The sequence below is a fragment of the Drosophila mauritiana genome, chromosome 3L (assembly GCF_004382145.1).
Source record: "Drosophila mauritiana strain mau12 chromosome 3L, ASM438214v1, whole genome shotgun sequence".
NCBI classification, from domain to species: Eukaryota; Metazoa; Arthropoda; class Insecta; order Diptera; family Drosophilidae; genus Drosophila; species Drosophila mauritiana.
The window spans coordinates 1,933,870-1,958,219 of NC_046669.1; the positions used below are offsets into that span (position 1 = coordinate 1,933,870).

The following is a 24,350-nucleotide window of genomic DNA, read 5'->3' on the forward strand; positions in this document are numbered from 1 at the left end:
TGGTGTTTGTATTTGCAGACGCCCTCAATTAGAATACGGCAAATTGAACAGCAGCTGAGGAGGATTCAGCTTGGGATTCAGTGAGACAAGCTCTCGTCTGGGTCTGAATGGATTGCAATCAATGCCGCAGGGGTCACGGGATTCATCTAACAATGCGCAGTGGCGCATTTATTACATTCTGGCGCCACGCCCACATATGATTGGCTGCCCATTTCGGCATTCGCTGGAGCGAGCTTCCTCCTCTGCATTTTTATTAATTTTCCGCTTTCCCAGCCAGCTGCCACTGACTCCGGCGCTTTCCTTTCGCTTTTCTCGTTTTCCGTTCCCTTTGCCCCGCTCGAGTGTTGGATTTTTGCATGCCCGCCGCCTGTATGCGACAAAAGAATTTAATTAAAACGCGTGGCTGGGCATTGTCCTCGGGACTCGGTTGGCATGTCCTGGCAAAAGGATTAAGACGCTGCTGGTGTCATTTCAAGGGAATAAGATCGCACCTAGATGGAATGAACTAGGGGCTCGGATAACTCCACGTTGACTTTAGTCTGCAAGGGCATTAAGGTGGCGTTCTACTTTGTCACGAAAGTGTTAGAATATTTAAATTGATATTTTGCTATATCCCTTTTCCACACTCCATACTTAGACCATCCTATATGGTACGTTCGAACCCCTTTTGGAATCAGCTGCCATCTCTAACAGTTGGTTGAGTTGGTTGAGCTGATGTCATTTCAGTTGGTTATTGCCACGACGTTGGGCAAACATAATTTAAAACGTGGTCGTAACTTTGCAACAATTATAATTTGCATAAAACGCTCAGCTCAGGTGTAAAGTGTGTGTCTGTCTGTCTGTTGTTTAATCCGTGTGTCACTGTGCCAAATTATAAAACTTTTTTAATTACACCCACATAAATGCACACACACTCACGGTCGGGAATCTGGCACTCTGTTTTGGCAGCATACATGTAGTAAGTAGACTTTCTGTTTTTTTTGGGGCCAAGATGAAGTTAAAGCCACATTTGTGTGTGATCCTCGTAGCTGTATCTGTCATACGCCACGTTGTATACGCACTCATTTTGACACTTTTCACATACTTTTGATGTGCATTTAATTGCAGCAAAAATATGAAATCCGTTCTCTTTGTTTTCTTGTCAACGGAATTGCTGAAATGTCGAGCATAATGGAAACAACAGCAGCGGAAACAAATTGGAAAAGTCTAAAAAAAACAGCAAGGGTGTGCGATTTTGTGTCAAGGGGTTTAGAAAACAATGCTGCGAAGATGTGTCAACAGGACTTGCGCAACAAAGGAAGGAGAAATTGGGAAAAAGCTACCGTCATTCTGAGTAATGCTGTAAGCAAAACAAATATTTATGATCAAGAGATCTTGGCATGCGTTCTTATCTCTCCGAAGTTCCATTGTTCGCAATCGTTTCGAATCGTTTGTCGCCTTTATTTATTGATTGCATAACTATCCACACCATAAACAGACAAATTTAACAAGACATTTGTTTGGATTGTCTTTGGCTCTAACGCAATTTTCCCCTTTCGGCCATCTGCATTTGACATTTGTCTTTCTAAATTGTGCAGCTCGGAAAACAAAAGGAGGCATTATATATTTAAATGAATCAAATGAAACGTCATCTGCAGCAAGAGCCTGTGTCTCTTTGTATTTGCCGATTTAAATGTAATTTATTTGCTGACTGTTTCACATGACTCCGGCCGAATGGCACTTTGAATGGCTTTAATTAAAAAAGTATTTATGCCACACACGTTTGTGCAGCAAGTTTGTTAAATATGCAGCCGGTTATTGAAGCCAAATGACACGGCACAAATCCGGATCGATTTGCCAGCTGCAAAGGAAGTAGGAAGTTCACTGTTTGTCCGTGTTTTCAGCACTCTCGCTTATTGTCCGTGTTCGAGATAGCCTTGGCTTTTATTGCAACGGACTATGGTCTATGATTATAGCCCTGACCGGACTGGACTTTTGCACGGCCTTTGGTCGGTCGAGCGCGTTTTCCATGCTTCGCAGCGGAACTAGTGTCATTTCCGCAAAAAGTTTAGCATGCTTTTAGGCCGGGCCACTTAACACAGTGTTGTAGGCGAAGGACATGCTGCGAAATTGGCAAACAGATGTCAGTGTGTTCTGGGAATTTATTTCAACCAGGCTAAGCCAGATAAAGGCCGGTGAAATTTGCGTTTCCTTCAGCTGCTTCCTGGCATTTATCACTCGGCCATGGACAATGAAGAAAAATGTGGCTTGCCAACTTGAACGCACTTGAAGACAACTATTGTTAATTTAAATAGCTTATTGTTAAACAAATTGAGTATTTTGTAGCATTTCATAGCTATTATAACATGACCAATCTAATAAAAGCTATACAAATTAGATAAATCTTCAAGAAATATTTCTTTCTCTGCACGCATTCTCGGTAATTTAGTATGTGTTTTATAAGTTTTCCCCACCACTCGCAGGATTTGTGACCCTGAACTTGATAAATAGCCCAAAATGTGTACTTCCGCTGGCCGTTTCCTGGATTTTATCATTCCGCCCCCCAAAAACAATGGGGAATTAGCATACGGAACAACCCTCGCCCATTTCCATGCTGATTTCTGAGCCGTCCAGCTGTCGTTGACCCTGAAAGTTGTTTAATAAATGTACTCACACATGCTGATGGCCCATCGCGTGGTTTTTCCTCTTCCTTGGTGGCCGTTTTTCTATTTCCCTCATCTGCTTGCCAGATCAGCAAAGTGAAACGGACGACCTTGTGCGCCATGAACTTTTTTAATAACAAATAGCAAATAGCGAACAACGATTTTCCGCATATTTATTTAAGCCGCCATATTTCCGAAATATGTTGTCTCCAAGTCTTGAGTGTGTGATTTTTGGCCACGTTGCATTTAATTTATGTGCCGAGTTTATTTATGAGCGACGTCTGCTAATTACGAGTGCTTTTAATGAGCAGCAGTTAACAGTCGTAACGAGCTTAATTGCGAGCAGCCTTTCATTAATAATTTTGTGTCTCTTGGCCGCTTTTCCCTCCTTGATTTTCCTTGTCTTCTTGTCTTCACTTTGCGCAAGTTTTAATGAAGTTTACATTTAGCTTTCGTTGCCCGCTTACCTCGCCGAAAAGTCGAGTTAGCTCAAGAGTAAATCTGTTGGCCAAGTGGCCAGTGCTTCACCTCCTGGCCAAAACCCACATTTTTCAGAGCTCAAATTCGGCCTGCTGAATATCAATTTCTTGATTGAATGTGGCACATTCTTTATGGGCCGGGAATATTATAGAAGGCAAAATTATTTGCAACTAAAATTGCTTTTATTTATTCGATATGCCAAAATATTTATTAGATTTTGTTCGGATTTATTGACCATAAGAAGAATCTCTGTCGAGTCATATTTTACTTTTACTGCTGTTGACTTGGAATTCGATAGAATCCTGTTCGGGTTTCGTTTGAAATGTGTAACCCAATTGGGAATGCAAATTGTGCGATAATTGCTGGAAAAATATATAGAAATAATCCCCCAGCGACTGATAGTTTGGACAGCTGCCGGTTGAACTAAATAAATATGTGCCTTTTTCTTTGTATGTGTGTGTAACCTGCGGATTGCGTAACCCGATATGGTATGGGTGTGCGGTGGTAAATTGAATTAAAGCTGGTCAACGCATTGCGTTAACAACGCTAATTGGGGGTCATTATACCGCAGCTGATGGAATGGCATCCTACGGGCACCTTTCTGGCCACTAAATATGTGCTCTTTTGTCTAGACATGATTTAGCCCCGGGCTGCCGCCCATTTCGGACTGGCCGAAATAAATCTGCGTTGGGTTTCTGTCTCAAAAGAGCGTTGGTTTTTGTGCGCCTGGCCTGGCTGGGTTAACCAAATAAATGTTCTTCGGGGTCATTGTTCCTGTGGCTGGGGCAGCTTCCCTTCTATCTCTGGGCAAACACATGTAAACACAAACGAAAGACAAAACTTAAACACGTAGGAATCAGCTTAACAAGTCGCTTTTTGTTTGACTTGTGCGTGGGTGTGTCCTCGTCCTGGTTTGCGCAAAATGAATGCCCAGACTTAAACAGATTGAATACGACCACGGGAGTCAATTGGGACTGAGCTACAGACAAATGGACTTTTCCCAATAAATAAATGGATGGTCAAATTGATGGTATGCCTTAAAAAAGTCAGAGTTGAGGTTGATGATATCATAGCGCCTATAGCTCCTTAAAAGTGAACTTTAGTGTCAAATTGACTAAGATGTGAAATTTACCACTGATACGGTTTGGTGACCCCGACTTGCAGTCTTGACTTCAGGCACACAGACATGCCAATGCATCCACTTCACAGGTGAAGACGTTGATCCCCCAGATGTCCTAATGACATTGATACAGCTGTCGCTATTGGCCTCTAAGGTGTTAATTCCATGCAGCAATTTGCCAGATGCCGAGCTCATTAGGGCAGCTCTCAATGGGAGTCCGAAGTGGGTCATCTATGTGCTTGCACCACGGGTCCCTAATCACACATAGACACTCGCAGCAGACACACACAGATATAGATATAGATAGCCACCCACACTCGAGCATTTCCATGCAGTGCAAAAGTTTCTTTTGGCCAAAGTTTTATAGCCCAGCTGTTAACACTTTGATTGCCTGGGAAGTTTTAAAACTGTCGACAGACCGACCTCCCCCGAAAACTTTAACCCTCTCAAAACGGTGAACCCGCCACCAATACGTATGCAAATACTCTCGAGTGCACATGGCAAATGCTGGCCAAAAGTTTACTCAACTGTAACGCCAATTTATTTTGGCTATCAGGAAATCTATACGATAGTGGGAATGGAGGGAAATGGCCACACCAACTGCGATAGATAAAATGAATTCGAGTTGCCCAGTGCAAGGAACTATTATGATAAATAGCAGACTCAAATCGGCTATAACTTAAAATGCTTTCTCCAAAGACTGAACACAAATCATTAAAAATAAACATAACATCGAATTTATTTATTTAGGGAAATGATAAATATTTTCTTTAAAGCTTGAACCGTTTTGCTCGCCGGCCATTTAAGCTGGTTTTTATTAAATACTGCAGCCTGAAGTAGAGTGAAGTCCTTGAACTTTTCACTTCAATGACGAGGGTCTAACACCTTGATCCGCTTCGCTGCTTAGATAAACAGAGGGTAAGTGCATTTAACAATCGACTGCCCTCAATTACACTCGATGGCCGGGGGATCGAGGGGCAATAAAGCCTTAAAGTAGCATTCGATGAGCGTTGCATTTCATGTGTAAACAGAGCCTGGCAGCTCTGAAAAGCGCTGTAAGTACTTGTGTAAGCATGAGCACAACAGGGTTGCCAGGTAGCCGTGAAGAAGGAGTGAGGGCAGTCATAAATAAATAAGATTAAGCGGGACACTCGAGTCCAGTGTCTGTGCAAAATGACTGAGTTGCGGCATCGCGGGCGGGGCAGTACCCGAACTTTCCGCACTCCCGCACAACAAACAACGTGCTCGGACTTGGGAAACATGAAATAAACATTTGCCACAATGCGAAGGAGACCAGCAACATTTCCGCATGCCGCACAAGTGCAGTGGCATTACAGTGAGAGAAATTAATTAGCAAGAAAATTTATAGATAAATAACTGAAAATGCACGAATTGTAGTAGGATGTGTATGTTCGATGGATGTTTTCAAGTTGAAGAACTGTTTAATGGATTGCTAACCCTAGAGTCTTCTTTACACAACATAATGTAAAAATATATTAAAAATAGCTTGTTTTCTATCGTTATGATGTTAGTTATTGAGACTTCTGATGAACCAATATTGAATATCCTGCAGAAACTGTTTTCATTCACGTGTAGAAGCTTCAAAGGCAAAGCGGAAAACTGGAGCTGACTGCATTCGGAATCAGCGCTGCATGTTCAAAGTCTGACTTTTCGCAGCGTCTTGTGCAGCTCCTGTCCTTTCTCCTCGGGATCCTCCACGTCCTGCAAGTCCTTGCGTCAGTTCTACTCATAATTCAGGAAGTGTGCAGCGCTTTTTGTACTGCGTACTTGCATTTCAAAACAAACTGGGCTGCCTGTCGCCAGGACAGCTTAATAAATGTCATAAAAAGAGCCCGAGCGCAGAAAGTTGTTTTTTTTTTTTGCAAAATCAAGAAGCAACTTTCAAAGTTAACAATTTCATTTCGCCGCCGCGCTGCTTTTTAATGAAAATGACATTTAATAAGTAACAAAAACAGAGAGAGTGGCGGAAAGTGCAGCCAGGCATTGTTCACTTTTAATGAGCCTGCAAATAGCCGGCGCGCAAAAGAGCGATACAAATTTGCACATAACATTGATGGCAAACATTTTGATAATTAATATAAAAATCAGTGGACCTGGCGCTGACCGTCTGCATTTATTGTTGTTTAATTAATCAGCCATTGAGCACACAGTGCGGTCGCACAATTTGCGTGCACAATTTGTCAATGATTAATTAAAAATCTGCGGCACCTAAGAGTTGCAACTAAATGGGGAAATGTGTATGTACAATGTGCGTAACAATCAATGGGAATATTGAATGCAATATCTGTTTAACAAAATGATTATGCATGGATTAAACCTATTGTTGCGGTCGAAGATATGAATACATAAAGTATCACAGAAAAGCTTCAAATGGTATGAAAGGCTTGTAAAAGAGCATTGTTTGTTATTCGCATGTGTCAGATATTTACCGAAAACATCGATAAATGATTGGAATGTTTCATAAAAAATAATTATATGCCTGCGGTGGCCCATATGGTTTTAAGTATCAAAAAAGGGTGTCAATACTCATCAGAACGCGCCTACGTGCTAAGGTGGCGAAGCACTACTGGCTACTTTGTTCGCGCAGTAAATTGTCGCTATCCAACAAGCTGACAATTTACAAACAGATCTTAGCACCAAACTGGAAGTATGGGTGCCAAATCTGGGGCTTGGCATGTGACAGCCAAATCAAAAGAATCCAGGCTATTCAAAATAAGGTAGCAAGACTTATCACCGGCTGCGAGTGGTTTGTTCGAAACACCACTCTGCACAGAGACCTAAAACTAGCAACGGTTTTCGACGAAATAAACCAGCACTCGAGCAGATATCATGACAGGCTGGAGCGCCACAGAAATCGGCTGGCCAGCGCTCTAAATAGATCTCGCCCACCAAGGAGGCTCAATAGAAGGCAACCGAGGGATCTCATTACCCGATCTCCTTTGACAAGGGTCCGCAGAAGCTGACGCTTATCTTAAATCCTATTTGTTATATGTGATTGTTATGTAATTCTAGTTAAATTACTGTAAATTTGAAAAAGCTAACTATAGTTAGCCGGCGAGCCCAAAATGGGCTGAATTAATAGATAAGAAGGACACAAAGGGGCTTCATGACTTCCCCGTATGCCTTAATAAATAAACTAATTAAAAAAAAAAAAAAAAATACTCAATGCCCATCGGAATGCACAATATTTGTTTGCAGTTTTAAAGCTCAATGTGATCGGTTAAAATTGGAAACTATTAAGCTTAATCACAGGAATAATCTATCGTGAGCTTAACTTTTAATTGACTTGCGCGAGTTTTCCACTTAAATGAGCCTTAAATCATGTCTGCGAATTACCGATTTTATAGCACGCTTTTATGGGCACGTTCCACGAATTTCCATCGTTTTTTACTTGGCATTAAATAATTAGCCGCGAATGGAGCCCGAAAAACAGTCGCAATTAGCGGCACACAAATTGCACTTAATTATATAATAAATTCAATTGACAGCTGCACTTTTTGCACTGCACATTGTCGGCGGGATTTCATGCATGATTTCAGCATTATTTATGAGTTTAGCCTTATCGTTGTTTATGCACTTGTTTGCCATTATGATACAATTATCGCGATATTAAATACTTTTCATTTTGCCGCTTTTGCGATACATCATCAAGTTTGTTGCCGACTAATTGGCTTTTGTGGTTTTATCCGATTGCTCGAATGACGTTAATTGTGATTAAATCTCGACATCGCACCCCTCCCGCAACTTCGCCCCAAGCAATTTACCGGCTGTAATTGAAGATTGTTGCTCGGAAAATGCTTACAAAACCCATTTCGGCCCCTCTCCATCTCTAATTTGCCTCCGGCTGACGGCACAAAAATGGAAAAGGCAAACTGAAAATTCAATCAAAAGTGTATACAGCACAGAATTTCATCAGGCATTCCTCTCTCTATATCTCTATATCAAAACAAAACAAGGCAGGAAAGAAATATTACAAATAGATTTCAATATCTGGATAAATTTATCAGAAAACAAAATGCACAGCCAGAGCAAAGTTTACCCTTAGCCCGAAAGTCTCTTTTTTTCGCCAGATGAAAACTTTTGCAGGGCACAACTTTGTTGTTTTGCGCAGATTTCATTTGGATTTGTTTAAAAACGAAACACATTTTCTTGCCAGCCCGGAGATTCAAATATATAGCGTACTACGTATGGAGGATAAGTGGGGGGCAGATGCAAATTGGGGAACTGGAAGGACTCCGCACAATGCCAAATGGCAGGTAAAATCCGCGCCAGACTCTAGACCAACAAACATTTACATAGATACTTCACTTCGTTTGCATATTTTTTAGTCACCTGATTGCGGGGTAATCACGGGAATATCGGGGCAATCGAAGAAATAAGTCTTGTGCCTAAAAAGAAAAGGCTACAAAATACAATGCATTTCATTTGGATCTTAGAATAGACTTTTCTGTGTGCTAGCTAAATAAATTTGAGTATCATGCCCAGTTTTAGCATAGGTAATCTGTGACTCCATTCACATTCCACATTTTAATCTCGCCGAGTCGACAATGTGCCCATTGGAATTTACATGCAAATTTGTTTTGTGCAATTTCCAATGATTTCCCATTCGCTGATAGCTGATGGCTGATACCCAAACAGCCCGGCTTGCCGCCGGATGCGGGGGGATGAGGTGCTGCAGGCTTAAAATCAGTGGTCAACTGACTGTCAGCGCATATTACGCATACGCCCCATGTGCCACTGGCTGGGCTCGATGATAAATGACGTGAGCGGGTCTGGGTCAGGGAATATTTTGCGCTGTATTTAGCAGCTAACCAAGCCGTATTAATTAACTTTTATGATGGGCGGCGTGCTCGGAGCAAAGTGGGCCAAAGAAAGTGGGTTAGATGAGTGCTCTACTGTGCGTATGCGTAATATTTCATTATACGACCATGGCAACCTCAGAGGCCTCCTACTTGGGATTTTATCTAGGGCTCTCCTTTGGGGGCCCACAAGATTTATTGCCTGCTTGAGAGATAAAGTCATTATGATGGCATTATGAAAAGGGAAAGACAGCGGCGCCGTGCGGCATTTAGGAGATATGAATCTTTGATGCATGTAATTGCCCCGGAACTCTGCCCATATGTGTGTGGCCTTTTTATCATTGATTTTCCTCGGGCCCTGCCATTTATGGTAATTTCGTTCTTACGTCTTTTTATCGCTTGTCTTGCACTAATTAAAATTTCATTAGCCACACTTCGCCAGCCCAGCCAGCCAGCCATCCATCCATTCATCCATCCATCCATCCAACCAGCCATCCATCCCAGGGCGACTCTTTGACTTTTGTGTCCCCACCCGATGTGCATTAATTATGCATGTCAGAAGTCAAGGCGGCTGAAACGCTCAGCTGACAGCTGTCACCGCAGACAATCAAGCGAGTCCCGCCCCAAACGCGCACATAATCAATATTTTCCGCGGTTGCCAAACACACACGTGTCACTAAATATTACTATATCGCAATATACGAATTTCCAAACTGCAGCTCAGCGAATATTGTACACATTTCGCTGCGGCCCTGTGAAGTTTTCCGCCTTTCTGGCATTGTCCGTTTTGGCAGACTTTCAAAAGTGCCAAAAGAAATTTCAGACACATAGACGTGGCGCCTACACACATCGCGCGACGGGAATGGCCGACGAAATGGCGGCGCCGATTCGAAATGGCAGCGGGTCAGCGATGCCAAGCGCCATTTCAAGGTGCACTCTTTAAGTGCTCGAACATCCGGCGCACTAAGTGGTTTGCTGATCAAGAAATTTTCATTAAATCCGGTCAACTTTTGCCATTCATGGCGATTCGATTCTGTGCACATTGGTTATTTTAAACTTACAAAAGTTTTCTTTAGAGGTACATATTATTTTCTCATGACAAATACTGAAACCTTTTTTCTATAGTTTATATATGCTATGCTACCTTTTTTCCGAAACAGCAAAAATGATTTCCGGAGAAGTGAATCCAAACCGTGCCTTAATCCGGTCGACTCATTTCCTTTTTGGCTCCTCGAATTCTTGCCTTGATTGAATTTCAGTGCCTGGCAGCCGGCGGCTGCATCGGTGGCGCATATGTTGCCAGTAGCTCGCATCATGTGGCAAGAAGTTTATTGGAATCGATCGAAGTGACTCCACGACTGGGAGCCACGAAATTCGGAAAAAAAGGAAGAAACTCGTGCCTGTGCATTCGCCATTTGCATACCAAGTAAAGTGGGCAACGGAGTGCCATGGAATTTATCCAGATTTATGTTAATTTATTGAATTTAATTTGATTCTCTTCGCTGTATCGATATGTTGTGGCCGGGAGTAAATCTGGACTGCGAACAAATTCAATCCAGTTTGGCGCATAAATTACACCTTTTTGGCGCCAGCAAAAAGGTGCGTATCCCTAAGATACGATGGGCCAAGGCCAATGGAATACCAACAATACGGTTGCCATTTGTTGCTCTTTTCATTTTATGCTCATAATGGCAAAAGTTTTGAGGGTTGCCTTTTTATGTCTGTGATATTTAAAGAGGCCCGAGGTCAGGTCATTAAAATGGCAGAAAGGTTGGTTGGCCACCCGACTTTCTGCTTTGTATTCATTAAGTAATTGAGGGCAAGGTGGAAAGTGGACACAAAGCATCTGGGGTTCTTTTGTGGCATAAATAATTTATATACTAATTTGATTATTATTTAATTGCCATGATGATGAGTTGCGTAAGTTAACTTTATTATTACACCTGTTCGAGGTAGTGCTGTAGATGTCGGAGCTCCACTTGCTGCACAAAGTAGACTACGCCGGCCGTAACTAGAAGATTTAAAAGTAGCTTAAAGTGCCCGGCTATAGTATTCAAACCAATATAGGCGGATTTGTTTCTTCTTAACTTGAACTTGTACGTTATAAAACAAACGGATACAGGTTGTCGATCACATATGGTGATTCCGGAAAGAAACTGTGGATGGAAATATTTATTTATGCAATCTTGTTCATATTACGGTACAAACCAGTAAATCCAGAATATCCAACTGCTTGAAAGCATGCCCCGTCCAGCAGATTTCGTCCAGAAATTCTTTCATTTCGCAACCATTTTCATCCGATTTGAAATTCCAGCTTTTTGCCATTAAGTTGGAATATTCCTTCTGTTGAGTGTAAGCTGCAGCAAGTAGCAATATCCACAACGCAAAATGCCAGGATAATATCAGTAAAGGTTTCATAAGCAACTCCTGGAGATTTGGCTGCCTTGAGTTTTCCTCGCCCTCCCAAACGGCTTCATCCTCCAGATCTTCCTGGCTCTTCTGTTGCTGCACAAGCTCATCGTAATCATATTTAAGGAACTGAATAAGTTCAGCTATTCGAAAAGCCATTATCCAAAGGAAGCACATGGAGGATACTTTGAAATAGTGACCAGCCAAGATATTTGCGCCTTTTTGATTGGAGAAAATACTGCGAAGCTGAAACTGAAAGAGCTTAAGATTCCTTTGCAATCTTAGCATTGCTAGACATTGAAGCCACCCAGCGTTAATCAGATGATATAGAATACGCAGCGCCATAATTAGTACAAACAATAACCTGGGTATACCCATCATGTAATCGGAAATCTGATGCAGTTTGGTAAACTTTACAGTATTGGGTTCGCCAGACGCTTTTGGCCAGTTGAAAAATATAACATCAACTACCAGCACACTTAGTAGTAGTATCAAGAGTAGGCCATGTATGAGGACGTCCCAGGAACATTCCAGGACTAAATGCTTTCCCAGCAGGGATTTTAACTGCTTATAGGTCAACTGAGCCTCATTTATCAATTTCCATAGTTCATTCTTGTTGACCAAGGAACAGACTAGGGTCAGGAAAATACAAATGCTGGTTAAATTTTCGTTCCATAATTCTAATTCGCTTCTCAGCGGTCTCTTTTCGATTTTTAGTAAGTTTACCAGTTCGCTCTCTTTTTGCAATTCATAGCTAAATAGCTTGTGTAAGAGCAATATCAGCGTTATAAAAACGGCAGTTAAAAACCTGCAACAGTTAGCTCTTTGTTGATATACTTGTTGAGAATCACTGAACCTCAGCTGTAGAATACCAAAAAAATGCAGAGGAAACCGCAGAACTTTGGCTATCTTAAGGATGAAGCGAAGTCGAGCCATCTTGAAAAACAACTAAAAGTTCCCACAAAGTGTCATTCATGCACCATGATGACTCCTCTCAACCATTAGGTAATTGATAATTAAGTTAATGTGGCTCATTTTGCTGTTTACTATTCACTCGAACTCATCATAGAAATAAAAGCGATAGACTTGACTAATTGTTTGGGTAACATTTCCATTGAAATCGTCCTGGGACTCATACGCGTAGTCCTGCGAAGTTGCGTACTTGTTGAAAAGTGAGCGAACTACAAGCATTAGCAAAAGTTCACGGATGTGGGTTTTCAGGCAACTCCTTAGCATAGATATAGAAATGCCAAACCTGACAGCTTTAAAGCCAAAAAATGTTAAACAGAGTGGTTGTTTGGTCAATTGCAGAACGGAGCAGTTATTCAAGAACTGAAAATATATGCGTTTTCAAAAAAAAACATATACAAACTCTATAAGATACTCACCAGCATTGTTACCACATCCTGTTTGTACTGAACTTTCTCCCGCTTTCGGAAGAATGTCACTCCAAAAGCCTGTGGCAAAGTTCTATTCTGCAACAGGCGCCAGGATTTCAATACAAAGTAGTTGGGGTCATCTTTAAGGCCGAGATAATTTTTCTGAAATTTGCGATGCTGCTTTTGCAGATTCGAAGCAATTATCATAAACAAGGCCAACAAAAGTAGATGTAACATTAGTGAAATCATTTGCGCATTCATTTGTTGGCCTGAACACGTTAATATTATGCAAATTTTTATGCCTGGTTGGATCATGAAACTGATGATATGCAGGGCAAAGTATCGGGATACAGTTCGATGAACTCGCCAAATAATGGTTTGCTGTCTCAGCACTCCCTTCAATATGTTCAATCTATCACTTCTCATGTCTTGCGCAAGAAATACATTTAGCGATCTAAAGATACAGCTTAGCCAGATCAGATAGTTTCCAAAAAACAGCAGCTCAAAGTGATAGATAAATGCCACGCCGAATATAAAAATACTCTGATATATCGAATAGATTCGGAGCTGCCAAAGGATTCGCAGAATGATAATTATGATTAGTAGTAGAGTGTAGATACATTCTCTAGGTATCTTTGCACACAACCGATCTCCCATTATCATTTGCATTGACCTATGCAGGTCAGCACATTCGTTCAAGAGCTTTGTGAGATGTCTTCTCAGGATTAAAAAGTAAATATATAGTGGAACATATAGTAGGTTCACAAACTGGTCGTAGATCCAACGATGACTGAAGCACAGATACAACCAACTGGCCAGCAAATTAACAAAGGCCGTTATTTGCACATACAGTTGTTCGTCGCATACGAATTGCCTCATTTGCTCCGAGTAACCCACGTTATAGAAACCCAAATATAGTCCGATCCTTCCAGTCTGATACCACACACAAATCAGGTGGCATAGACAAAATCCCCTGGCAGTTGCGTGCTTCTCCATTTGTGTGGTAAGTAACTTCGTTACTGAACTATCACAAAACTGTATCGGTAACAGCGAAAAAGTTCATTACATTTCAATTGAATTGGATTGTATTGAGGATGATAATAGATAATCGTTTATATAATTGTTTCAGATCCAATATTATTTCTTATAGTTCATGGTTACTTATTCAATTAACTAAATACATTAATCAGGGCGAATGTGTCTGTACCAAATAAATGAGTGCGCAGCTGGTTTTCAAATTCATTATTCCTTTGCGAAAAACTTTTAAATATAGTTTTTACAAGGCTTTGTTCATAAACACGCAGAGCATCAGCCACTATCAATTATTTTCCATTGTTAAAATACCTCTCAGAGCTTTTTACCCCCCGGGAATTACTTGGAAAAAAATAAAGAGAATCATATTTTATGCTCTGTTTATTTGCGGAGTTGCACTCTGGACCGCTTTAACAGTTGACACTCGGATGTGGATGTGGATGTGGATGTGGATGAGGATGTGGCTATGGATATGGCTATGAAATGGGTGGAGCACTTAAAATGGCATAAAGCCATAAGGAGTCACCTCGTCCCGGTCCCCCAACTCCGCCGCAATCCCTGTTTACCTCTATCTCTGTCTGGCCATTGCCAGCGCACCGGAGCTCATTCTCCCCCCGGTTGGTTGGTGGCATCTTGGCCGGAGTTTTTTCCTGGCTTTTTCATCGCCCGGCAAATGGTTTTACACGCATGTAACTTCCCAGCCCACATGCATATATGAATGCGATGGGGATCTCCATGCCGCAGTACAGGACAGCTTGTGTGGCCGCATATAACAATGGCAAAAAGTGCATGTTTTTATTACAAATTGCAATTGTGAAAAATTTTATACATGGCCGCATCGTTGTCCTCTCGTCGCCGCATCGTGTCACATTCCGGACCTTCGTCCTGTAGCCGGCGTGCCACGAAAAAAGGAACCTAGGGGTACACTCCAAAAATTACAGAGAAAATAAACATATAGCTTTACGATCTTATCTTATGGGATTTTTAAACCATATGTCGCTTTTGTAAAACTTTTAATATCTTGTAATATTTCTAGTTATTAATATTTAGTTACGAAGTTAAGAGGGGTAATACTAGTCGGTCTAAGCTGCTAAAGATAGTTAGCTTCAGCATTATTTGGTCAAGAATCAGCTTTTTTTTACTCAAAAACTTTTTATACTGCACAAAAGGGTTTGAGACTGGGTGTTGGAAGCGGTTCCTGTGATAGTGTCGCCAAAAATAAACTGCCACATAAAACTCCTACCGCATATCCTGTCTGTGTCCTTGCCACTTGCCAGGCTCCCTTTTTTTGTTTGCTGCGTGCGGCATGCATAAAGCAAATGAATTTATTTTTCGACTGCCATTTTTTCAATTTAAATGCTTTTTGCCGTCGGCTAGTTGGAGAGTCTTCCGTACTTTTATTTTTTACTCCAACTTTTTATTGGGATTTTTCTTTTTGATTCCACGCTTTAGCCGAACATTTTTTTGCCGATTTCGTTCAGCTATAAATTTTTGCATATTTTCATTAGTTGTCAGAAATGCTTTTGATGATTTATGCATGTTTTTGACGCTCGTTCGCCTTCGTTCCACATGCCCTTTCTGCATTTTTGGAGAACACCCCGGCCAGCGATAAAAAACAAAACAAACAAACTTATTAAAAATGTAGTTGGTAAGGCAAAGTTTTTAAGCTAATGAAAATTGCTGCATTTGTCGGAATGTTGAGTGTGGACAGCTGCGCACTCGAAAATCCTGTGGATTGAGGATAGAAGATTGAAGCGAAAACATTGTAGCAACTTTTGTAGTAAAAAACTGTGGCAGAAATTACTTCAATTATGCCAGGGAGAGGTTTAAAAAATTAGAAAAGCCAAAAGCTTTATTAGCACCCCTGCTCCTTAATAGCTTATTTAATATATGTTTTTATAAATTTTTGATGCAAGAACTTTCTAAAAACTCCTAAAAGCCAAAAATGGTTTGCTACTCAGTGAAAGCTCGAATTATATTCCGCTCATTTTCCGCACAGACGTCTTATTTAACTGCCGTCGTAAATTCGCACATAATGAAGTGGCCGACGGATATCTGCCATCTACTCCGGTTAGGTGTGATGTGGCTCAGACGGCAGCTGCTAACGCTGATTGTGATGTTTTCCAACGCCTACATTCCTGCAGCTTTTCCTCTGCCGACTGACGTCTCTAATGATTGTTTGGCAAACATGCCCGGCTAACTGTCTGCCGTTCTTCCTGCCTTTCGTCCTTGCTTTTTTCCTTCGTCAGTTCTGCTAACCCAACAGCCTAGTATCCCGACATCGGCCAGTCGAAGCTCTTTATTGAATTCCAACGTGGCGCCCATGCTGGTCCTTTGGCGGCTCTTGGTCCTGGGTCCTGAGTCCTGGTTCCAGGGTCGTTGGGCATCCGTGCCTGGGCCGACATGTACAGGATTTTAAAAATACCACATAAAAGCGCTGAACGCTGCGACACGAATTCAAAATTGAAATGACAAAGTAAACGGCGAGCGTTAAAAGCTGAGTAGGTACACCTGAAGAAATTCTTGCTTTTTTAAAGGTGTGAAAAAGTATTCAATAAGTAAAGGCGATCGAAATGGATTGCTTTGTACTTGAAAAATTCAGTTCAATACTTTCAGACGCTTTCCTTCTACCACAAGTAGTCTTTAAAGATGATGTACTTTACTGATGAAATTTCGCCAAGTGTGGTGTGGTAAGCAGCGTAGAAAGGGCAGGTGGAAAGCCGACGGCGGGAAGTGAGTAAGCAGCGATTGAGACCTGAACAAATTAATCGCCATTCGGGGCTGAACTGAAAGTCAGGTTTGACCGAGTTTACACACTCTGCGCTTTATTTTTTGTCGCTCTTTGCGAAGGTGGGCTTCTGCGGCGAATTCCCAGTTCGCAAATAAATTAGTTTGCTACGTGAGCGACGCAAATCTGAAGTGGGTCTGACAGCGGTTCGGTAGAATTTTTAAATATTTAAGCGTGTGCAACTTATCGATTTGGGGACCGACTACAGAGTCCGCTAATTGAAGTGGTTTTAGTGTGTGGCTGTGCCATCAATTATCCGCAGCTCCAGAACGCTTTTTCCTGCTAAAAGCATTTGCCCAGGGATCCAAGTACAAAGCAGAGATACACTCAAACAAATTACCGATAAGTCGGTGGTGGTAGCAACTAATGAAGGAATTAAGCATTTCATACAATGAGGTGTAGTATAGAAAGTAATAAAGTGGTATGGTATGCAAGGCAAAATGTAGAAAACACTCACTCTGGCTAAACTGCTGTTATGTTTTATATCGGTGTAACATTCACACATTAGAGCTAAGTACTCACCAAATTGTTATGGCCGACACTCGCATTTTTGCTCCTTTGACTGCACAGGACGACTCGTCCTGTTGCCGTCGATGTCGTTAGTTCAATTAGTTGGAAACATGCCGCTGTCAGCGCCGCTGCACAAACTGCTCTGCGTGTGCCACATTGTCAGCTACTTCGATTACCAGAAGAAAGTGTGCCAATTGCTGGGCTTGTACAACCTGCGATACAATGAGGACACCCAGAAGTTCGGCTTTGGGCATCAAGTGTTCGTATACTTCTATTGTTTCTTGAGCCTGCTGTGTCTTCCGTTTTACGTAATATTACTCCGTGGGTTTGTTATCGATCAAGGTAGCCTCTTTATCTACCTCCTGCCCTGCCTCTATTACAAATACCTGAAGAGATCTATGCTCGGAACCTTGAATGAGATGGCAAAGGTTCACAGGAAGCTGCAATTCACAATGGGTACAATGTTTTGTGTGTCCGTCAAGCGGGCATTTTGCTGTTCCTGGCTGATAGCCATTGAACTGGTCCTCGTCATCTACTGGCAAATTGAGTCCTTACAGATTGACCTGCAACGTTTCTATGTGCTTTCCTGCCTATTGGGCTGGCATCTGCAGCTTCTCCTCCTCGTTAACAGCTACATTTGGCTGCAGTCCATATACGTAGTTATGAATCAGATATTCATTCAAAATCAGTTTACGACTAAAGAGCGCTGGAAAATGTTCAAAACTGTAATGAAACTACACGGCATACTTCAGAACATCCAACGAGATATAGCGCACTACTTCAGTGTGTACATGTGTTCCGTAGTCGTTCTTTTGTCGGGCGTTTTCTACCGAGCTGTTTTTGAAGCTGGTTTCGATTGGGACCACAGTCGATTGGTGTTGTTGAGATTGGAGTTTTGGCACATAAGATACTTTGGAAATCTAATCCTCCTCATTGGCACTTTTCTTTGGGTTGTTTGCGACTATAAATCCGAGCGAGACAAATTCCTGAAAGGGGTGTGGAACAGCCAAGATCTGCTCCAAAAAATGTGGAGTAGCATAAGTTCAAATCGCTGTAAGCAAATCCCAGATGTTCTGGACTTGATGGTAATGTAGCTGCTTTAAACCACTTTAATATCTATTAAACGCTGTGAACCCATAGATCCTAACTGGAAATAAATTTCGTGGTATGATATGCACGACCGTCACTCTGTGGGAACTGAGGATCAAACAGGACACTGTGCTCATACTAGAGGCAGCTTTCTTCATGAACTACTTCTTTCTGCTGATGTTCAACGTTTGCCTAGTACCAATTATAGCTATCGCGAACGGATTCGAGATAGGCTTGGAGCATAGGTTTTTGAATTTCACATTCTTTGAATCGTTTCTAAATGACTCGGATCCCATAAGCCTAAGTTTCGACAATGTAACGATGTATTCCTATGTCCTTAGCCATGCGCTGGGATAATAAAACCAACAGTGGCCTGGACTCTTGCCAAACTCTCGAAAGATAATTATGCAAAGCACGTCTGCTGTGTGGGTTACACAGCCAAAATAAAAAAAAAACTGAAAGCAAAACCAATAAATCAAAGGAAAACGGATGCTGCCTACCCATTCATTACTCAGCAAACACTCTGCGGACCTCAGCCATTCAAACCCCTTTTCCGTGAATACATACAAAATGTCAAAATGAAAATCTATTAAATCACTCGAGGGGCTCGAGTTGTTCGAACCTTAATTAGCTCTTGGCTGTGCAACGTGGCGTATGATTAACACGCGAGTAATGAACGGATAGAAAACACATTTCACTAGCGAGTCTGTATTGTATCTTTATTGTTACATTTAACTTTATCGATGATTTTGATATAATCGAAAACATTTAATTTGCTCGATAATGCAAATAGCTATCATTTCCATTTAATATTTGATGAAAAATCTACATAAATATATCAATCAATTGTTTCCTGTGTAGCAATAGCTGTTCCTCTACTGAGTCTGACATCGTTCGGCTGTGAATGATTGAATTAAAATCCATTCGGCGGACCTGGCATAATCAATGGAATTATGGCCCCGGCCACGCCCACTTCGGTTCAGCGCACAGGCGGAAACTATTTCCGTGATTTCTAATTTTCGAACAGTCAAGTCCCGCGAGTCCAGTTGACTGGAAAATCTTTCGATTAACTGCATTCGGATCGGGGGCCCTGCAACATTAATGAGCCACGCCCCTCGTCCATTAGCAGCCCAATTGTCACCCGCCCACACACACACCCACACACACACACAAACGCAAGCACACCCTCCCAATTTTGGAGCTTAATTGATATGCATGTGAGTGGGTGGGTGGGTAAATGCAATTTCCTTGTCGCCCCTGCTGCTGCACTCTCTAATGAGTTCGAAATAATTCCATGTTATGGCACAGCTATCTTGCCATCCATATACGCCCCATTAAAGACCCCCGAAATCATTTGATATGCGGCCCAATAAATTGTGTAGCAGTGCAAAAATATAAGGCAAAAAAATAAAAAAAAAAAAACAAACCGAAAAGTAGTGTGGGCAACAAAAATGGAGGATAGGAGCTGCAAAGCAGAGCTTACGTATTGCAATTTGTGCAAAATGCAAATTTCCTCACTGATGACAGCCGCAATTTTGTGCTCCATTGTTGTTAGTGGCACTCGTGTTGTTGCTATTGTTGTCTGTGTTTGCGAACGTCCATTGTTAAGGACATGAGTGTGGACTTGTGTATATGTGTTTGCCTGTATGTTGCGATGGACACATGTCCACAGGCGAGGATAGCTAAATAGAAGCAAATTAGGAGTAGATCTTATAAATCAAGTTATGGTAGAGCTGCAAGCCTGGGAAAGGTAAGATTAATCCTTAAGATTAATCAATTATGTTTTTGGAACTAACTAGATATGAAAATACAAAAAGCACTTTCACAACACTACTCTGATTAGGAACTACTGCCATTTTCCATTGTCTTAACCCAAATTGTGCCTGCATTTCAGACGGCACTGGGTACATACTACCGAACACAGGCAGGCCGGGCGAAAAGCCAGAGTTGGTCTGAATTCCTGACTAGCAAATGTCTGGCTATCGGCCATTGGCCACCGGACAGCACAACAATGGCTGACCAGCGTCAGCATTAGGGTAACTCCCCAGATCCTGCCTTGTCCGCCTTTGATTAACAATGATGGGCATTATTTTTGCAAATAAATTCTGATGAGCAGATGAGGGCCAGATGAGCGGGGGTCAAGGCAAGGAATGCTCTGTTTGTCCAATCGTTGACATTTTTCCATGCTCAAGTTGCACTCTATTGATTTATGTGTGGCCGTCGGCGTCAATCATTGGGCCATGTACTCGTATGTATGTGCTGGCCAGGCAGTTAGGCAGTTGGCTCATGCTTGGTCATAATTGCACATTTGCTGGGAGCAACGAGGACACGCTCCTTAGAGCCTGGCGGAAGCTTTTAAGCAAACAGGATGTGCTGGGGATGTGCATGTGTGTATGCTGGTGCAACAGCTTCTCGGAACAATACTTACAAGTCCGAGAAGTTGAAGGCAAAACAATGCATTTGTTATGCAAAGCCTCTGATGTTGTCCTTGGCCAAAGTGCCGAATGCAGGAAGGGGATGCATGGGGCTGCAGATGTAAATGACAAAGTGATTTTGCTGTAAGCGGGCCAAACACTTTGCCTTTTTATCGGGAAATGCTCTTAAACTTTCGAGTCCAGTTTTTGGGCTTGAGGCCCGGCCAAATGGGTCAACAGCGAAAACAACTTGGGCAGCCGCAGAAAGTTTTCAAAGATTAAAAAATAAAAAGAAAGCACAAAACAAAATAATTAAGGTTCTTTAAGCTTATTGATGTTTTTTGTGATCGGGCGGCGGACCAAGTTTATTTCACTGAAAATTTCAGAGATTATAATTAGGGAAGCCGCAGAAATGAGCAAACAAGAATAAAAGCCAGGAAGTGGCGGCCAGAAAAAGGTCCGCTAAATAAATATTAAAAAACAGCCCAGCTAGGAGAGCCCAAGGAAATAGGAGCGTGGGAGTTAATACCCTGCTAAATTCCCACATAAACGAATGTCGGGCGCACTTAGCAGGCAATTGCGAGATAATTTAATTATGCGCCACTCCTGGCAGCAGCAGAAGCTCCATGATAACAGGATAATGATAACGAAATAAGCAAACCAAAGGGGCTTACACCACATTCAGCCTGTAAAACAGGAGCACGAGCAAAGCACCAGATAAACCGAAATGAAAAATGGCCAGCAAACCGCGCGCACAGAAGTGTGTGCCACAGACCGATAACAATAGTATCGGCGGTGTGGCTTATACAAATTGCGCCCGACTTAATTGCCGACCGGAAGCGGACAAAACTTGTCGCCGGATGCGATGTGTCCTATATGTGTTTGCGCCACCGGAGGACAGGTAACAGCTGGATGTGCCAGCGAATAACCATTGCCAGGACATTAAGCATAATTAGCGTGGAAATAATTTATTCAAGAATCGAAAAGCTCAGTTGCGGCCAACTCCACTAATTACCGTTCTCTCGTTTTACACATTTTCAATTGGAAATTCGGTTTCAAACATTTCCGTCATGGATTATGCAAAGTTTCGGAACGGGTGTCACGTGGGCATCAGATGTGAATGATATTTTGCGGTCGAGCTAATTTAGCGAAGGTTAAACCATTTGACTTGCATTAAAACTAGATTGTCCTATTTAGTTTTGGCTATTAAATAGTGGGTTAAAAATAGGGAATGTCCACACTTTCCACACCATTTTTTAAACTATTTGGCTATTCAGCCAATGGGCGATGTGACTTTAACATTACGCTTAAGCATGCATGTCAAGTACATTGCCACACTGCAAAGTTTGTTGCTCCAGCTGCAGTCGCAGTAGTCGTTGTGGTGTTGCTGCACTTGCGAATTGCACTTGCAGTTGCAACTTGCAACTTGCAGCTCGCACTGCCTGTGGCATGCAGCCCTTGGTCTGTGTTGGTAGTGGTGTCAGCCCCAGGCGGAACGCCTTGGTGCCCCCGTTTCAGTTCCTTGTGCAATAATTAAGTGAGTGCCAAGTAGAGTGAAGCGTGAAGCGTCGCCGGCGCTCCCATTTTCGCATTTACCGCCGCCGCCCTGCTGCAAATTCATACGTGAACAAAGCAAGCAAGAGGATGCGATTCGGTGTTACGAATTTGGTGTATCCTGGGATCAGATATCGATAATACGTTCCTCTTTTCGAATATGGTTATTGAATATTAAGTAATTATAAATTCAATAATTAGTTATTATAAGACATGTATTATAATGAATTGTGCTCTTCTAAAACGCAGTTACTCCATCTACTGGAGTACCCATTACTTGGAAAAATGAGCCGGGGATTCTGGTAGGCAGGGGAGAAGTTCGACGGGATGCGAATGTGTGTTATTTTGGCTACTTCGCGGGCACCGAACGCGGCTGAGTAAACGTTGCACGCATGAGGAATCAAAAGCAAGCAGCACCACCAGCGACGGACTGTGCCACCCACTCAGCTACTTGGTCACCCTCTTTGGCGCCCACTGCTGCCCCCAAGTGGTGGCTCCTTATGCTGCATGTTATTCTTATTCTCCTTACCCAACGACGACTCCTGCGGAGGAACTTCTGCGTGGCAAGTGCTCCAAACTGTAGCCACATGCTCATGAAGGGTGAGCTGCTGGTCCAGGGGAGCAGTGTGGCACAGTTCAAGGAAATGGTAAATTACAATAACTGGGAAACGGAAAAGAGGCAACGGGAAACAAGGGGAAGATGTAAAATCAAACGCTTAATCGAAGCTGGGGGCAATTAAAATGAAATTGGGGTTGGCAAAAAAGCGGCCAAACATTTAATTCCAACGTCAGATAGTTTAAGAAAAGCGATTGGATTACCAGTGGTACCAGTGCTATTGTTCCGAACAGAGTTCTGTTATTAAAGTCAAAGAAGAAAGTTAAGCAACTAAACTTTCTTACCAAAATCATACAAATTTAAGAGACATCTTCGGGTAGTTAGTTATTGAATGGACCCAGCTTGACCAAACCAAATCGCACCGGAAAATTGGGACTTATCTGAAACTAGCTTTTAGTTTTGAAAATCACGAAAGAAACTTGCTGGATTCCCCAGCGGTTGATTGAAGTTTCTTATCTGGCGCTTTAAGCGCACTTGTCTTAACCTGTTCCGGAACACAAGTTGAAGTTTCCCTTAAATGCTCTCGACTCGCCTCAAACTTTCAGCTCGAACTGGAACTTTTGGCCATAACAAGGACACGTAAGCTGCCGCAACACGCATTCACTTATTTCGCCATCAAAATGCTGGCACTTGAAATCAAATTTAAACATCTCCCACGACCCCGCACACACACACACATTTATTTATCCCCTGTGGTGGTGTTGCCAAATGTGCGTAGTTTTTTCACAATTTTTTTCTATATATATACATTAATTTTTTTTATACCATCCTGGCTTCTTTTGGGGCGAGCGACACGTACTTCCGTTCATAAGCCGAAGGCAAACTAGGCGAGAAGCAAAATGGTGGCGAACTAAAATGGTAAAAAGAAAAGAAAGCAGTTGCAGGGCAAAAAGTCCTCCGAACGAACACTCTTCTCATACTTTTAACAGTGTAACGAGATAATATTTTTCCAACATATTCGTGTGCGCCCAGGACAAGGCTAAATGATATTACCTGAAGTAACATCAGCCCAACTGACAGACAGGTGCTGCAGTCCGGGGGGCGTGGCACTGGGCGGAACGGGGCGTGGCGGACTTGCACAACTAACGGAAACCGGATGTGCTCGGCTTGGCAGTTGTGAAGTGATGTTTAGGCCAGGATGGCAATGCTCGTAGGCAACCAACCGCCACTACACCCATACATAAGTATGTACACACACACATACATATAAATACATATATATATTGGTTCAACGCGATGTGCGAAGTCGCCCATAGGCATCATCGAGTGCCACGTTTTATGTCTTGCGAATGGAAGCCCGGAGCAGACGCAGCGACTCCAGTCGAGTCACACGCTCCGATGTGACTGGCAATGATTGTGTGGCTCCGACAGGCAGTGGTGTCGCAACCAACTGACTTTAGTCGCCACACAGAAAGGTATTGAATACTGCAAATCAGCGTAACCTCAAGATATAGAATCGTGAATTCTTAAGCACACTAACCAATAAATATACATTTT

The 24,350-nt window shown here is 42.3% G+C and overlaps 3 protein-coding genes across 3 annotated transcripts; 1 reads left to right on the forward strand and 2 right to left on the reverse strand.

Moving 5' to 3' along the window:
- Positions 1 to 10,999: 10,999 nt before the first annotated feature.
- Positions 11,000 to 12,407, reverse strand: LOC117141956. The gene is made up of 2 exons (XM_033305715.1): positions 11,271 to 12,407; positions 11,000 to 11,218 (listed from the first exon to the last, which is right to left on the reverse strand). Exons 1-2 carry the CDS (start codon positions 12,405 to 12,407, stop codon positions 11,000 to 11,002), a joined length of 1,356 nt encoding a protein of 451 aa, XP_033161606.1.
- Positions 12,408 to 12,521: 114 nt separating this feature from the next.
- Positions 12,522 to 13,846, reverse strand: LOC117142034. Its single transcript, XM_033305899.1, has 2 exons — positions 12,860 to 13,846; positions 12,522 to 12,803 (listed from the first exon to the last, which is right to left on the reverse strand). The coding sequence occupies exons 1-2, from the start codon at positions 13,844 to 13,846 to the stop codon at positions 12,522 to 12,524; spliced, it is 1,269 nt and encodes a 422-aa protein (XP_033161790.1).
- Positions 13,847 to 17,290: 3,444 nt separating this feature from the next.
- LOC117142033 lies at positions 17,291 to 18,626 on the forward strand. Its single transcript, XM_033305898.1, has 2 exons — positions 17,291 to 18,265; positions 18,321 to 18,626. The coding sequence occupies exons 1-2, from the start codon at positions 17,291 to 17,293 to the stop codon at positions 18,624 to 18,626; spliced, it is 1,281 nt and encodes a 426-aa protein (XP_033161789.1).
- Positions 18,627 to 24,350: the final 5,724 nt, after the last annotated feature.